General features: G+C 34.8%; 1 protein-coding gene across 1 annotated transcript; it reads left to right on the top strand.

The window, feature by feature from the left end:
• Positions 1-1,182: 1,182 nt before the first annotated feature.
• On the top strand, positions 1,183-15,681 carry bmal1a (basic helix-loop-helix ARNT like 1a). The gene is made up of 19 exons (XM_058767784.1): positions 1,183-1,337; positions 8,106-8,162; positions 8,277-8,424; positions 8,814-8,834; positions 8,968-9,006; positions 9,117-9,149; positions 9,242-9,399; positions 9,523-9,602; positions 9,700-9,792; positions 9,878-9,995; positions 10,079-10,228; positions 11,011-11,257; positions 11,536-11,642; positions 11,760-11,910; positions 13,480-13,568; positions 13,651-13,759; positions 13,845-13,938; positions 14,816-14,909; positions 14,993-15,681. Exons 3-19 carry the CDS (start codon positions 8,285-8,287, stop codon positions 15,148-15,150), a joined length of 1,881 nt encoding a protein of 626 aa, XP_058623767.1. The 5' UTR covers positions 1,183-1,337; positions 8,106-8,162; positions 8,277-8,284; the 3' UTR covers positions 15,151-15,681.
• Positions 15,682-15,880: the final 199 nt, after the last annotated feature.

The raw sequence follows: 15,880 nt of genomic DNA, 5'->3' as shown, positions 1-15,880 counted from the left end.
TTAGAATAGAGAGTGCTAGAGTTAGAGGGTCAAATAAAGATGGAAGAGATGTGTTTTTAGCCAATTCTTGAAGATGGATTGAGTTGGGCGGGTCATTCCACCAGGAGGGAACATTTCATTTAAAACTCTGTGAAAGTGATTTTGTGCCTCTTTGGGATGAACAATAAAGCGTCGTTCACTTGCAGAACGCAAGCTTCTAAAGGGCTCATAAGTCTGAAGTAATGAATTTAGGGGTGCAGAGCCAGAGGTGGTTTTGTAAGCAAACATTAATGCGTTGAATTTTATGCGAGCAACTATTGGTAGCCAGTGCAAATTGATAAACATATATATATATATATATATATATATTTACATTACATTTTACATTTAGGTATTTAGCAGATGCTTTTATCCAAAGCTATATATATATATATATATATATATATATATATATATATATAGCATCAGTATCATATATCATCATAGTGATACATTTAGAATTACTGTATGTACATTGCGTATAACTTTTATGAGAATTATTGATTCATCCATATTAATTTTATTAAAATTATTCATAATTATTAATTGATTTCGTGGTAAATCAGTCTGTAAGAGAAAATGTTTATCTTCTTACCATTTTGAATCAGATTTTTGTCTTCGTACATTAGTTCATTTGAAATATTCCTGTGTATAGCAACACAAAAAATTAATAGTAATCAGTAATGTGTAGCCTTCATTTCTTTTTAAACAGCCACCTTTTTTATAAACGGTATTAATTAAGAATACTGTTACATATTCTATTTATGAAAACAATCTTCTGCAATTCCTCCCCTTTTGTAGTTTTAATTGTTTATTGGATATTGTTTCCACTAACACTGTCCCTTCTTTGTTTTCAACAGGATAGGTTATAAACATAATTGTTAACATTATTCCTTAAAACTCAGCATCTCTCTCAAAGAAATCGTAAACTCTACAGGTTAAGCTAATGATTTTCAACAATCTCATCCATTTCTCACAGGAGCAAGTAGGCTACATTAGACACAATGCAGTAACATGCGATTGAGAACCACCCCTTACTGGGATCATCAGCCATGTCAGTGAATCGCAAGAAGCCCCGTTTGATTGGCTACTCCGTCTGCCAATCATTCCGCCGTGAAATGTAAGCGCTACTCTTATTGGCCACAACAAGTGCACCTTTTTATCCAAAGATCCTATTGGTGGAAAATATAGGTTAGTGGTCCGACAGTCACACGAAGGAAAGAAAAGTAGGTCAGAGACTGATTCCGTTTATGTCACAGTTCCTCACGGACCGGACGCCAAATAACCGAAACAAACTGTGATGTTGAGCTATTCCTCCGGTAAGTGAGACGATTTAACGTTTGACCATCAGGTCTAAGTATCGCGTTCTGTTTATCGATGTATTATGTGCGGTTTTTTTGTCCGCTCGCATATTGATTTCAGTAGGAGGGGCGTCCGTGACATTTCTCGGGTTGAATACCTTAGAACCGATCCAGCTGCCACCACAACTGTAACAGTCATGGTGTCAGTGATTTAGTTAGAAAGTCATAAATCATAGCCGAACGTAGCCACAAACCCACACCCATCATCATCGATGTGAGGTTTAATGATCTGCGTCCCCTTTAAGATGGTTGAATAAAGGGAGTGCAAGGGTGCTCGAGCCTCCTGTGTGGGTTGGTCACTTTAAAAGGTACTTCCATTTACATTATATCTGCTGTGTTCGCCTTAGAAATTGGGTCTGTGTCTCAAAGCCTTTATGAGCTGTCTATCTAGACGGCATGCTTGTGCCGACAGACAAGTGATGCTTTCTAGGTTGGAAGCTCACTATGGTTTGAGTCAGGGCTACAGTGGCGTCAGTTTGCTTTCGATTGCGGTGTATCCATGTCCGTTTTGTTGCCATCATAAAGATAGCAGCTTCAGAGAACAGAGAACAGATAAAGGGCGTGAGGTTAGTCCCCATTCAAATGAGCCGTTTTTAAGCAGTCTGAGTACTAGCCAGAGACAGCTGGCAACGTGCATACAGTGAAGTCCAAAATTCCATTTAAAAATCTGACATGTTAGACATGGAATATTTAAGATGATACTCTATTACCAGGCAACGATACAAATGCAAGTACATTTTTGTGACACTGACCAGAACGCATTTTTGCAAAAGGTCAGATGTTCTTGTTTTCACTGAAGCACACAGTGTTCTTTGCCTCATTCTCAGATCTTGCTGGATATTATGCTGAAATTTGTGTTACTTTTTAGCTCAACTTTTCACTTGTTTTAGGATGACAATATAATTTTAAAACTTTTAATTAATTTGGCAAAAAGCCCAAACGAAGTACTTTCATTGCATAACACTGTATAGGGCAGACAGGGTTAGTTGTCACATTTTTACTTTATTTCTTAACTTTGATTTACATTTGAAAGATTAAAATCTGTATAGGCACAAATCTTAAACTCTTGACCACAGAAACATTTGAACATTTCTAACATGCAAAAAGATACAATTCATTTAACATATGTTGCCCACTGGTGACAACATGCCCCAGTAGTGTGGCTTATTTTTGCACACTTCATTATTCTTACAGTGTGATAAATCTAAATTAATCTTAAATATTAATATTTATAATTAAATTAAAATTTATTTGTAAATATGTACATAATTTTTACTATTTATTTGTAATTTCTGTATTTTATTTTTAATCATTATTAAATGTATTATTTTCCATATTAAACTTAATTGTTGATACAATATTAATAAATGTTAAGCATTTAGAATATTAATATTTGTTAAATGTAAATGAACACTAATATTTAAAAATGGTAATATTACATATTAATTAACATTGAACACCAAATAGTACTGAATAATTGTAAAACATTTGAAATCCATGTGACAACTTGCTTCAGCTTTACATTTGTGAAAAATACTATACCCTGCCTTAAAAGACTGTTTGCTTTCAGTCGTGACTAGTCTAACTAGTTATTTGCAAGTGCTGCTTCCATATTGTAAGACGGGTGTGTGGTGTTCAGCTGAAGTAACTGCATTCCTAAAGTACAGCATCAAACACTCATCATTTGGGCGTTCATCAGCACTCAATTCCAGAATTAGTTGTTTTTCCTTAAACCACGTCTGGACTTTCTTCCGTTCAACCACACGTCATGGTTCTCCTAAATTTGTCTGTAACAACTTGAATAGAGACTCGTAATTAGGATGAGTAATACAGGTAGGTCTTTAAATGTGACATTATAATAATCTTGACATGAAGGGAGGTTTGATTTGCATGTTTGGCTTTCACCATAATGAAATCGACTTGAATTCGAATAAACTGAGATGACCTACTTTTATCTTTTTGTCGCTTCTTCCTCTTTTTTTTTTTTTATATTTGGCAGTCTGTTAAGGCAAGCCCACGCACTCAAGAATAGATCATTTGGAGATGGGTGGAGTGATGGCAGTGCATGAGCTATGAGAATAAATCCCTTTTGTTTAACTATGTGAATTTGAAAAATGACGTAGGCATCACGCACATAACTGCACTGTTGCTCCTGTGTAGGCATTTAAATGGCTGATTGAAGGGTCTGCGAATGCACTTTTTATTTTGGCAGAAAATCCCATTTGAACACAGGGGACTCCTGTTTCATTTACGGCGAGAGAAAATGGGTCTTCCGGCCCTTTCTTTCTGCCAGTTGCATTTCTGTAATCTAAATGTGGCCTAGATTGCGAGCTTTCCAAGGGTTTCCTGGCAACCAGAGCAGGTCATTGATGAAGCTCACCGATTCCTCCGTGTGTTTGTGGGAGTATGAGAGAGATTTTTTTTCTTTTTTTTTTTTTTCTTTGTCATTTTGTTTGTAGATAATAAAGAAGCTCAAGTTACCTATTAACTTAAAGGAATAGATCACCCAAAAAAGAAAATACTGTCATCATCACTTATTTCAGTCTAAACCTGTATGACTTTCTGTATTGTGTGGAATATCTCAAGAGTTTTTTTCTCAATACCTCCTTGGCTACTGGTAAATTTGTTTGATCTTTTATGTACTACTATTCAAACTCCTTTCAATAGCAGTTTAATCAATGGAAATATTCCTGCTTGTTTTAACCACATTAGGGCTGTAACGATATTAGATTTTTCATATCATGGTTATTGTGGCCATAAGAATTCACAATATCGATATATCGCGATATCTATAGAAACCTGGGGGGGATATCAGTCAAATTATTTTTTGCTTTGTTTGAGTTTTTCTTTTTCACCCAACGAACATGAGGATACTGATAAACGCAGGGCACAAGACTCTGGCGTTCTCTGTCGTCTTTGGAGGTCCTATGAAATAACAAGAGAAAAAATACTGTCAATTTCAACAGTATGATGAATAAATATTAATGGTAACACGTTACAATAAGATGTCATTTGATAACATTAATGTATTAACTAACAATATATTTATTACACAACTTATTATTCTTTGTTAATGTTTAAAAAAATACAGTCGTTCATTGTTCATGTTAGTTCACACTGCATTAAAGTTTACAAACATAACTTGTGATTTTAATGATGCATTAGTAAACACTGAAATTAACATTAACTAAGATTAATAAATGCTGTGGAAGTATTGTTCATTCTCATTTTATGTTAACTAATGTAATTAACTAATGTTAACTAATGAACCTTATTGTAAAGTGTTGCCATATTAACATCTAAACTGATACTTTAACCTGTTAGCTTGTATACCCGTATTTTAAGCTCTTTAACCTATAGTTGCGCCGGCGCCACTGAAGTCATGCAGTAAGAGCGCTGCTAATTCAGTTTTAACGTGCATCTAGAACGACTACAGATGAGGCATTAAGTGCATGGCACTGCGACCAACTTACCATTTTACAGAGTTTAATATAGCAATGTGGTCGCTCAGTTTTTCAAGATCAGTTTTAATCGTGTAACTGTTAACAGATTTGAACAAAGAAATGAAGTGTTACTACGCACAGGCCGTATTGATTGCAAATACAAAAATAAGAGGAGTAAAGAAAACACGGTACTTATTAAAATAATCACCCTTTACTTAAATATATGAACACAGAAAACCTCTGTTAACAGGTTAATGTAACATTTCCCATTCTAATGACTAGTAAAATAATGGCAGCTTACTCTGAACACGGCTCTTCTCAGATAGCTGCGAGTGCTGCGTCGTCGTCTTGTTTGACAGGTGTCAGGGTTAAGGCGCAATACTGCCACCTGGAGCTGGAGTATTTACATGTGGTGTTATCAGTCCTGTTCATTTTAAATATTGCAGTTATCGCCAATACCGGTATATCGTCACACACTAAATTAACACGATATCGATAATTGTTGCTTTGAATATCACGTTATCATCAATACCGGTATATCGCGACACCCCTAAACCACATATTAAAAAACCTAATTTAGATTGTACAGTTGTAAGTTATTAATGACCTATATTAAAATTTACCTTTTTATCAAATGTTTTAGAGAAGGTCATTTTATCACAACTTGTATTTAGTTGTTAATGCTCTAACTGATGTGTTCCAGTCAGGTTTAGGACCCTTCATATTACAGAATCTGGCCTCCTTAACAATATTTTATTGGCAGTTGACGCTGGATATTTAAAGGATAGATCTTTTTCAGTTTGTATTGGTAATTTGTGTTCTGCATTGGCTAAATCAAACAGCGGTGTGCCGCAGGGTTCTATTTTTGGGTCCATTTTATTTTCATTGTATACAGGTGCTGGTCATATAATTAGAATATCATCAAAAAGTTGATTTATTTCACTAATTCCATTCAAAAAGTGAAACTTTTATATTATATTCATTCATTACACACAGACTGATATATTTCAAATGTTTATTTCTTTTAATTTTGATGATTAGAGCTTACAGCTCATGAAAGTCAAAAATCAGTATCTCAAAATATTAGAATATTTACATTTGAGTTTGAATAAATGACCATCCCTACAGTATAAATTCTGGGTATCTCTCGTTCTTTGAAACCACAATAATGGGGAAGACTGCTGACTTGGCAATGATCCAGAAGACGATCATTGACACCCTCCACAAAGAGGATAAGTCACAGAAGGTCATTACTGAAAGGTGTGGCTGTTTACAGAGTGCTGTATCAAAGCATATTAAATGCAAAGTTGACTGGAAGGAAGAATTTGGGTAGGAAAAGGTGCACAAGCAACAGGGATGACCGCAAGCTTGAGAATACAGTCAAGCAAAGCCGATTCAAACACTTGTGAGAGCTTCACAAGGAGAGAACTGAAGCTGGAGTCAGTGCATCAAGAGTCACCACGCTCAGACGTCTTCAGGAAAAGGGCTACCAAGCCACTTCTGAACCAGAGACAACGTCAGAAGCATCTTAACTGGGCTGTGGAGAAAAAGAACTGGACTGTTGCTCAGTGGTCCAAAGTCCTCTTTTCAGAGTAAAGTAAATTTTACGTTTCATTTGGAAATCAAGGTCCCAGAGTCTGAAGGAATTGTGGAGAGGCACAGAATCCATGTTGCTTGAAGTCCAGTGTGAAGTTTCCACAGTCAGTGATGATTTGGGCTGCCATGTCATCTGCTGGTGTTGGTCCACTGTGTTTTCTGATGTCCACAGTCAACGCAGCCATCTACCAGGAAATTATAGAGCACTTCATGCTTCCTTCTGTTGACAAGCTTTATGGAGATGCTGATTTCATTTTCCAGCAGGACTTGGCACCTGCCCACACTGCCAAAGGTACCAAAAGCTGGTTCAATGACCATAGTGTTACTGTGCTTGATTGGCCAGCAAACTCGCCTGACCTGAACCCCATAGAGAATCTATGGAGTATTGTCAAGAGGAAGATGAGACACCAGACCCAACAATGCAGAAGAGCTGAAGGCCGCTATCAGAGCAACCTGGGCTCTCATAACACCTGAGCAGTGCCACAGACTGATCGACTCCATGCCACGCCGCATTGCTGCAGTAATTCAGGCAAAAGGAGCCCCAACTAAGTATTGAGTGCTGTACATGCTCATACTTTTCATTTTCATACTTTTCAGTTGGCCAAGATTTCTAAAAATCCTTTCTTTGTATTGATCTTAAGTAATATTCTAATATTTTGAGATGCTGATTTTTGACTTTCATGAGCTGTAAGCTCTAATCATCAAAATTAAAAGAAATAAATATTTGAAATATATCAGTCTGTGTGTAATGAATGAATATAATATACAAGTTTCACTTTTTGAATGGAATTAGTGAAATAAATCAACTTTTTGATGATATTCTAATTATATGACCAGCACCTGTATGTGCCCATTGGGCTGAATTTTTCATAAACCCAATATTTTGTATCATCTGTATGCTGATGGTACCTAGCTAGTATATGTCCCAATTGATCCATCCTCCAATTAATTTCCATCCTTTGATGCACTTGTACATTGTTTAGCTGAGGCTAAAGCCAGGTTGGCGAGTGATTTTCTTCATCTTAATACCCAAAAGACTGAGTATGTTGTCTTTGGACCCCCATCTGCCTCTAATGAAATTATAAGTAGGCTGTGTTTTAAGATCATCTTAAGAATTTGTGTATTGCCAAGGATTTATCTTTGGCTCTAGATATGCAGGTCATTAGTGTTGTCCAGGCTGGGCTCTCCCAACTCAGAATTATTTCTGAATTGAAACCAATTTTTTTCTTTAAAGACCTGGAAACTGTCATTCATGCATTTGTATCATCACACATTGATTACTGTAATTCTTTATATAGGCATTTCTCGGGGTCAGTTATCTCATCTTGCAGCGGCCAAGCTTCTGACTCGTACAAAGAAGAGGGACTATCACCCCAGTTTTGGTCTCCGTTTACTAGTCGCCTGTAAAATTAGAATTGAGTTTAAAGTTCTGTTTTCAGAAAGCACATTGGTTGTATTGTACAATGAAAGCTAATAGGGTCCAAAAAAAGGTTTGGTCCATTTGGTTAAAAATAGTTCACGGACAAAGTGAAGACAGCTTTTTTTTCTATTAATGAATACTGACTAGTCTTAACTTTAACTTCTCATAACCTCATAAGTCTAGGCCTATGTGAAACTGAAATGTAGAGTTTGTTGTCAGTGGAAACCTATTTGTTTGTTAAAAATGCAGTTTTATTTTTGTCCACAGGATCTTGCCACAGGTGGAAAGACATGTATTGAACAGCTGCTTGACTGAATCTGTGTGGTGAGCATCTTTTATTCTCTATACACACATTGATATAATGCAGCATATTGTAGCCATTTTAAAGAACTGTTCTTGAATGATGATTTTTTTTTTTCTTTTTTTTTGCCTGTTAAGATGATCTAATGGCAGACCAAAGAATGGACATCTCCTCCACAATGAATGAGTTCATGTCCCAGAGTTCTGCAGATCTCATCAGCAGTTCCATTGGCACCACGGGCATGGACTACAACCGCAAGAGGAAGGGCAGCACTACCGAATACCAGTGCGTGAACTCCTGATTGTATATTATAATACTATTTATGGCATATTGTACCTTAAGTTTTGCAAACTATGTTTGAGCAGTTCTGCATTTCATGAATCTAAGTAGTATCACATAAAATAGCTATGGGAAATAGTGATGGAGATGTTTTTTGATTGCTTGAAAATTAGGCAGTTTAAAAAAAAAATGACCAATTTATGAATTGTAATATAATAACAATTTTAATGTTGTCAAAGTTTTCTTCACTCATTTTCTTAATAAATATTATTCATATTTTAAATAATAATAATAATTATTTATGTGTGTTTAATTATAATTATTCATTTAAAATGACATTTGTGTGTTGAAATATTTTTATTTATAATGTATATATTTAATATTTTGTTTTACAGGATTGATGGCTTTTCGTTTGAGTGAGTAGAAATGTTTCCTAATATTTTTTTACAAATTTCCCTTCCTAATAAGAATTGAAAAATAATTTAATTAGAAAAATGTTGTAAAAGCTTGTTTTATTGACTGCTGTGGTTTTTCTTTTGATTTTCACAGTGATAGTATGGACACAGATAAAGATAAGACTATGGGAAGGTAAATGAATTTGAATTATATGCTGTTATATTTAAATACACAGTTTAAAGACATAAAGGGATCAATAAATGAATGATAAATCAATAATAAATATTTTCTCCTAAATCCAGGGATGACCAGCAGGGCCGGATAAAAAATGCCAGGTAAGGTGAAGATGAAACTTTTCTCTGCTTAATTAATGTTATATGAAAAAGAGGTGTTTTCGACTGATTATTTTACATGATTTTATTTTTAGGGAGGCTCACAGTCAGATAGAGAAGAGACGCAGGGATAAAATGAACAGTTTTATAGACGAGTTGGCTTCGTTAGTCCCCACTTGCAATGCTATGTCTCGCAAGTTGGACAAACTCACTGTACTGCGCATGGCCGTCCAACACATGAAGACATTACGAGGTGAGAGCTTTCTACCACAGCGCAGGCCAAAATGCATTTGATTGAGCTCATTATGAGTCTAAATCCAAACTTTTTCCACATTTAATTATGCTTGGCTTTTCTGTTTCTCTCTTTTTCTTATAGGCGCCACCAACCCATACACGGAAGCAAACTATAAACCAGCGTTCTTGTCTGATGATGAATTAAAGCACTTGATTTTAAGGGTGTGTTTAAAATATCAACTCCAAGGCTTTTGAGAATTTATCTTGTGGAAAACTTAGGATCTGTTTAAAAACTCTCCTTCCCTCTCTCTCTCCGCAGGCTGCCGATGGCTTCCTCTTTGTAGTTGGTTGCGATCGTGGAAAGATTCTCTTCGTCTCGGAGTCTGTTTATAAAATTCTCAATTACACTCAGGTATAATTTCTTGACAGTGATCTCCTTGCTCTTATACAGTGAAGTTTTTGACGTTAATGCAAATAGTTTTGTTTTGAACCATCAGAATGATCTGATTGGCCAGAGTTTGTTTGACTACCTGCATCCAAAAGACATTGCCAAAGTTAAAGAGCAGCTGTCATCGTCAGACACGGCTCCACGGGAACGACTCATCGATGCCAAAAGTAAAGTTTGTTTTAATAAATTTTACCATTTTACCCACATTTAAGCCCAAGGCACTTGAACTGATGTTCGGTTCTCTCTGAAGCTGGTCTACCAGTGAAGACTGACATCACTCCCGGCCCCTCAAGACTGTGTTCAGGGGCCCGAAGATCTTTCTTCTGTAGAATGAAATGCAACCGTCCATCTGTCAAGATGGAGGACAAGGACTTCCCCTCAACTTGCTCTAAAAAGAAAGGTATCACTCACTTTGCAGGTTGTTTGCATGGGATAAAAGACTCTGAAAACAGAGAAAAAAATAGATATTTTAAAAATGAAATGTTTGTGTGTGTGTGTATAAACAACATTTCTTGAAATATCTCTCTAATTTGAAAATAAAAAATTGTCAAATATTTGTGATTTTAAAATCTTTTCTATAATAAAAATAACATTCATATAAATATTTCATAAATTATATTTTAATAAAATACATATGTATGTGTATATAGAGAGAGAATATTTTAAATGTATATATTACATTAAATGTATTAATTTATATTAGAATTATTAAATTCTAAATTATTAATTTAAAAATAATATTTATTTAAAAAATATATACACTCTGGCAGAATGTTTATTAATCAAATATATCTGCTACTTGATGTTTTTCCATTATTTTGTTCACAAATAGCTTTGTTGCTTGAGAGGCTGATTAAAATATAATTTGTTATTAAATATAAATGTAAATATATCTGTGTATGTGACAATATTTGGACAAATGCGTATATTTTACATGTTAAAAAAAACATTTTATTTTTTTAATGTATATTAGGATTATTATACTTTTAAAATAAAATTTAAAAATAATACTTTTTTTAACAATTGTTTAGGGTTATGTATAGTCAATTTATAGAATGTATTAGCAAAAAATGTTTATTAATAAAATATATCTGCTATTTGCTGTTTTTTCCATTATTTTGTGTCCTCTAATGGCATTTTTGCTTCAGAGGCTGATGGATAAATCTTTCCCTCTCTCTACAGCAGACCGCAAGAGTTTCTGTACCATCCATAGCACTGGCTACCTGAAAAGCTGGCCGCCCACCAAGATGGGTTTAGATGAGGATAACGAACCCGATAATGAGGGCTGCAACCTCAGCTGTCTAGTAGCCATCGGCCGCCTACACCCACATATCATCCCCCAGCCCATGAACGGCGACATCCGTGTTAAACCCACAGAATACGTCTCCCGCCACGCTATCGATGGCAAGTTTGTTTTCGTCGACCAGAGGTGAGAAGGTGCTTTTAGATCCATCTTACTTCATCTACAAGAATCATCCATTTGAGAGAATTTTTTATAGGGCACCAGCTAAAATTTTATATGCAACTTTTAAGGTTCAAAAGACCACTAATATTGTGTGTGGTGAGCAGATTTGATTTCTCACTAAAATGAGATTTGAATTGTCAGAAACCTCAAGGGTCTACAAGTATTGATTTCCGTTCATGTCAGTGAATTAGCTTCTCATTTAATCCATTAGTTTATCACCGCAATTCATTTTTTCCATTTAGGGCGACAGCCATCTTGGCGTACTTGCCTCAGGAGCTTCTAGGAACGTCATTTTATGAGTATTTTCACCAGGATGACATCGGTCACCTCGCCGAGTGCCACAGACAAGGTTTCTGTCTTATTGGCTCGATCAAATTATTCATACTCTTTGGAAATGAATGTTTAAAAAGTAATTTACTGTTATAATGCCATTTGTAATAAATGCTCTTTTGCATTTTTACTTCAGTGCTACAGATGAGAGAAAAGATTAATACAAACTGTTACAAATTCAAGATAAAAGACGGCTCTTTCATCACTCTGAGGAGCCGCTGGTTCAGCTTCATGAACCCCTGGACCAAAGAGGTGGAATATATCGTCTCTACAAACACTGTGGTTTCGTAAGTGTCACGTCACATTATGTTTGTGTAAATAAGAAGGTGCTCAACCAAAATGATTAAATCAACCCTCTTTCTTGGATCATACACTACTTAAAGACTCAAAACTGAGCACATTTACTTTCATGTTATTGCACACAAATGACTACTAGTGCATGTGATTCTAAAAATGAAGTAACATCATTTACCTTAAAAACAGCACTTCTGATAACAATGTTGAAAAATGTTTTTTTTAAAACATAGATTATGTATATTTTAATAAATTAAATAATATAAATATAAATTAAAAATTACAACGTAAAATAATATAATATTAAACGATGACACTGCTGCTCAAAAGTTTGGGATCAAAAGTTTTGTGCTGATTCATAATTTTTTTGGGAGGAGGGAACCTGTTTTTTTTTTTTTTAAGGATTCTTTGATTTAATAAAAAGTTAAAAGAACAGCATTTATTTAAAAAAAATTAATTTTGTGTTACAATATATACAATGCTATTCAAAAGTGTGGGGTCAGTAATTTTTATTTATTTTTTTTAATTAATACTTTTATTCAGGAGGGATGTTAAATGAATAAATGTCATAGTAAAGACATTTTATTGTTAGAAAAGATTTCTATTTTGAACAAATGCTGTTCTTTTTAACTTTGTATTCATCAAAGAAAAAAGTATCCCGTTCCAAAAAAACAATATTAAGCAGCACAACAGTTTCATACTACTCATAATAAAACAGCTACTTATAATAAATCAGCATATTAGAATGATTTCTGAAGGATCATGTGACACTGAAGACTGGCGTAATGATGCTGAAAATTCAGTGCTGCATCACAGAAATAAATTCAAATCGATATTAGAAATTGCAATAAGATTTTGCAATATTACTGTTGTTTTTTTCCTGTATTTTTGATCGAATAAATACAGCCTTGATGAGCAGAAGATACTCCCTTAAAAAAGGGATTTTTACTGATCCCAAACTTTTGAGCAGCAGTGTGTATATATAAAGATATTATAATGATATCTTTATTATACTGATTATACTAAATAATAAATTTTATAGAAGTAAACACATTACACACATTAATAATAATAATAATAATAAAATAAAATGTTATTATAATACATTAGTATTAATAATAATAATAATAATAATAATAATACTATTATTTAATAGTATTATGTAACTGAAGTGTGTGTGTGTATGTTCTATAGTGAATAGTTTTATAGTATTATTTTATTAAAGTAAATAGAATATTATAATTATCAGAAGAAATTGAATAATATACACATTTATTAAAAGTATTATTTATTAGTATAGTAATGCGTTAATTATTTTATATATATACTATTAATACTATATGTGTATATGATGTGTATTAATAATGATGGTGTAAAGAATAATATAATATTATTATTATTATTATTATTAACAGTATTACTTATTATATAAAACATGTTTATTATTAATAACAATAAAATAATAAGTTGAGATCTTGCCAGTTTTTAACTCTGAAATGTCACATTTTGAATGTCAGTGATGTTTTTCTATTAATCACATTCTGTTGATTGTGTTGTTTCAGGGGCAGTATGCTGGAAGGAGCAGATCCTAGTTATTCGCAGTCAGCCTCGTCACCTCAGAGCATGGACAGCGTTTTAACATCAGGAGACGGTGAGATCCGTTTCCAGCTGAGCACTTTCTCTTACAGATCTATTATTTATTTTTAACATTTATGTGTGTATGTTTCTGACAGGTGGGGGGAAACGTCCTCTTCAGACAGTTCCTGGTATTCCAGGAGGAACTAGAGCCGGAGCTGGCAAGATTGGACGCATGATAGCTGAGGAAGTGATGGAGATTCAGAGGTACGTGCAGCATCCGGCACACATAGGTTGCACTACAATATCATTCACTAAAATATTTGATTCTATAATGATGTCCCGCCCCCAGGATTCGAGGCTCCTCCCCTTCAAGCTGTGGCTCCAGTCCTTTAAATATCACTGCCACGCCCCCACCTGACACCTGCTCTCCAGGGGGAAAGAAGGTGAGAGAGTCACTCTTTGACCACATTTACATCTACAGTTAAAGGAATAGTTCACCCAAAAAAGAAAAAGTACTCTCCCTCAGGCCATCCAAGATGTAGATGAGTCTGTTTCTTCATCAGAACATATTTGGAGAAGTTTAGCATTATGTCACTTGTTTACAAATGGATCCTCTGCAGTGAATGGGTGCCATCAGAATGAGAGTCCAAACAGCTAATAAAAACATCACAAGCAATAATGCAAAATGAACACACAAAATTGCAGCAAATTTTAATTTTTGGTTGAACTATTCCTTTAAGCCAAGTCTCCCCGGGAGAATAAGGTAAAATGTTTTATAAAAAAATAGATATGATTGATTAAAATAAGATTTTTTTGTGTATATTACAAATTTTCTGAAACGTTATGTTGCCAAACTCATCTATATCTGATTTGCATACATTTCCAGAACAGAAATCTAAATCTAATCAGAAACCTTTTTTTTTTTTAACTTAAGGGTACTTTGGATGTCTCTTATCTTCTTTTATCACTCCATAAATCGGAAAATACTGTCAACACAGTTTTCGTGTTTTTAGGAATAAAGTGTTATATAATATATAAAATATGGCAGCAAACCCCTCTGTAAAAACCTACAGAGTAAAACTAAAGTTATATGTAAGTGCTTTTAAAGGCCATTTTCTCAAAATATACAGACTAAATATACTAGATGGTGCAATAAAATAAACATTTAAATATGTATGTTTCGAATGTTTTCTTTAATCTGAAACAGAATGTTTAAAAACCAGTAGCCCCGAATCTAAAAATTGACTGGTGCATAAAACAATGGTGTCTTGTTTTGTTGTTCTGTAACTTTTTTTAAATTTTTTTTTTTTTATCATTTAGATTCAAAATGGTGGAACTCCAGACCTGCCTTCTGCAGGAATTGTGCCTGGGCCTGATTCAATAGGATACCCATATTCAAATAACTCATTAATGAGTGAGTACACTGAATAAATCTCTCTTAAGTGAATCACATGTAATATTCTCAAGCAAGTACACTAAACGAATCTCCGCCTGCAGGTGACAACTCCCATCTCAGTATTGACATCATGGAAGAGCCGGGATCCAGCAGCCCCAGTAACGACGAGGCAGCCATGGCCGTCATCATGAGCCTCCTAGAAGCTGACGCTGGCCTCGGAGGGCCTGTGGATTTCAGCGACCTTCCCTGGCCTTTGTGAAACAACAGCAGACTCCCACCAGGATGCTCATCGGGTCCAAGGCTAAACAGGTCTAACCACAGGTCACCGCAGAGGCTCCTGGTCAGGAAGTGCACCGCAGTGGTGTGCGGAGGCTAACGCGCCGCGGCCGTTAGATACGGGACCTCCTACTCGAAGCACACAGAATGGTTGAGCTGCTTACTTCTTTCAACTGCCTCCTGTTGAACGGAGATCTGTACATTTCCCACGATTCTCACATGACTTTTCCCGACCTGCCTGGGTCTCTGTAGATACCGGCCTGGATTATTCCTGTGGTACCCATCAGCAAACGTGGATATCTTTCTATACATATATAAATATATATACCATTTTGTTTGTGTTTTAATGTTTTTACACTACAAAAGTTGTTGAAATGTTAAATATTCTATATGCAGATTGTAACTAATTGTAATTCTATTATGTAAGATTTCTTTATGCAAAATATATATGGTAAAAGTGTAACGTATCAGCAGTGGATATTTTTAAAATAAAATAAAAAAATCTTGTCTTCAACTTTTTTTGTTTTGTTTTGCACTTTACTGCCTATTATTAATATATGATTTGTTTTTACCTTGATGAATAATAGATATGCAGGCTGCCACAGATTATCAAAGTCTTTTGGAGAATTGCTAGAGATGTTTCCTCATGGAGCTTTTCTCATGCCTGCTTCAGCTGATGTCTCTTTCCCTGGCTTTTGATTGGTCCGTGGCTG

The sequence above is a fragment of the Onychostoma macrolepis genome, chromosome 25, assembly GCF_012432095.1.
Source record: "Onychostoma macrolepis isolate SWU-2019 chromosome 25, ASM1243209v1, whole genome shotgun sequence".
NCBI lineage: Eukaryota > Metazoa > Chordata > Actinopteri > Cypriniformes > Cyprinidae > Onychostoma > Onychostoma macrolepis.
The sequence above is the reverse complement of the archived record's forward strand: the minus strand, read 5'-3'. Positions and strand labels throughout refer to the sequence as shown.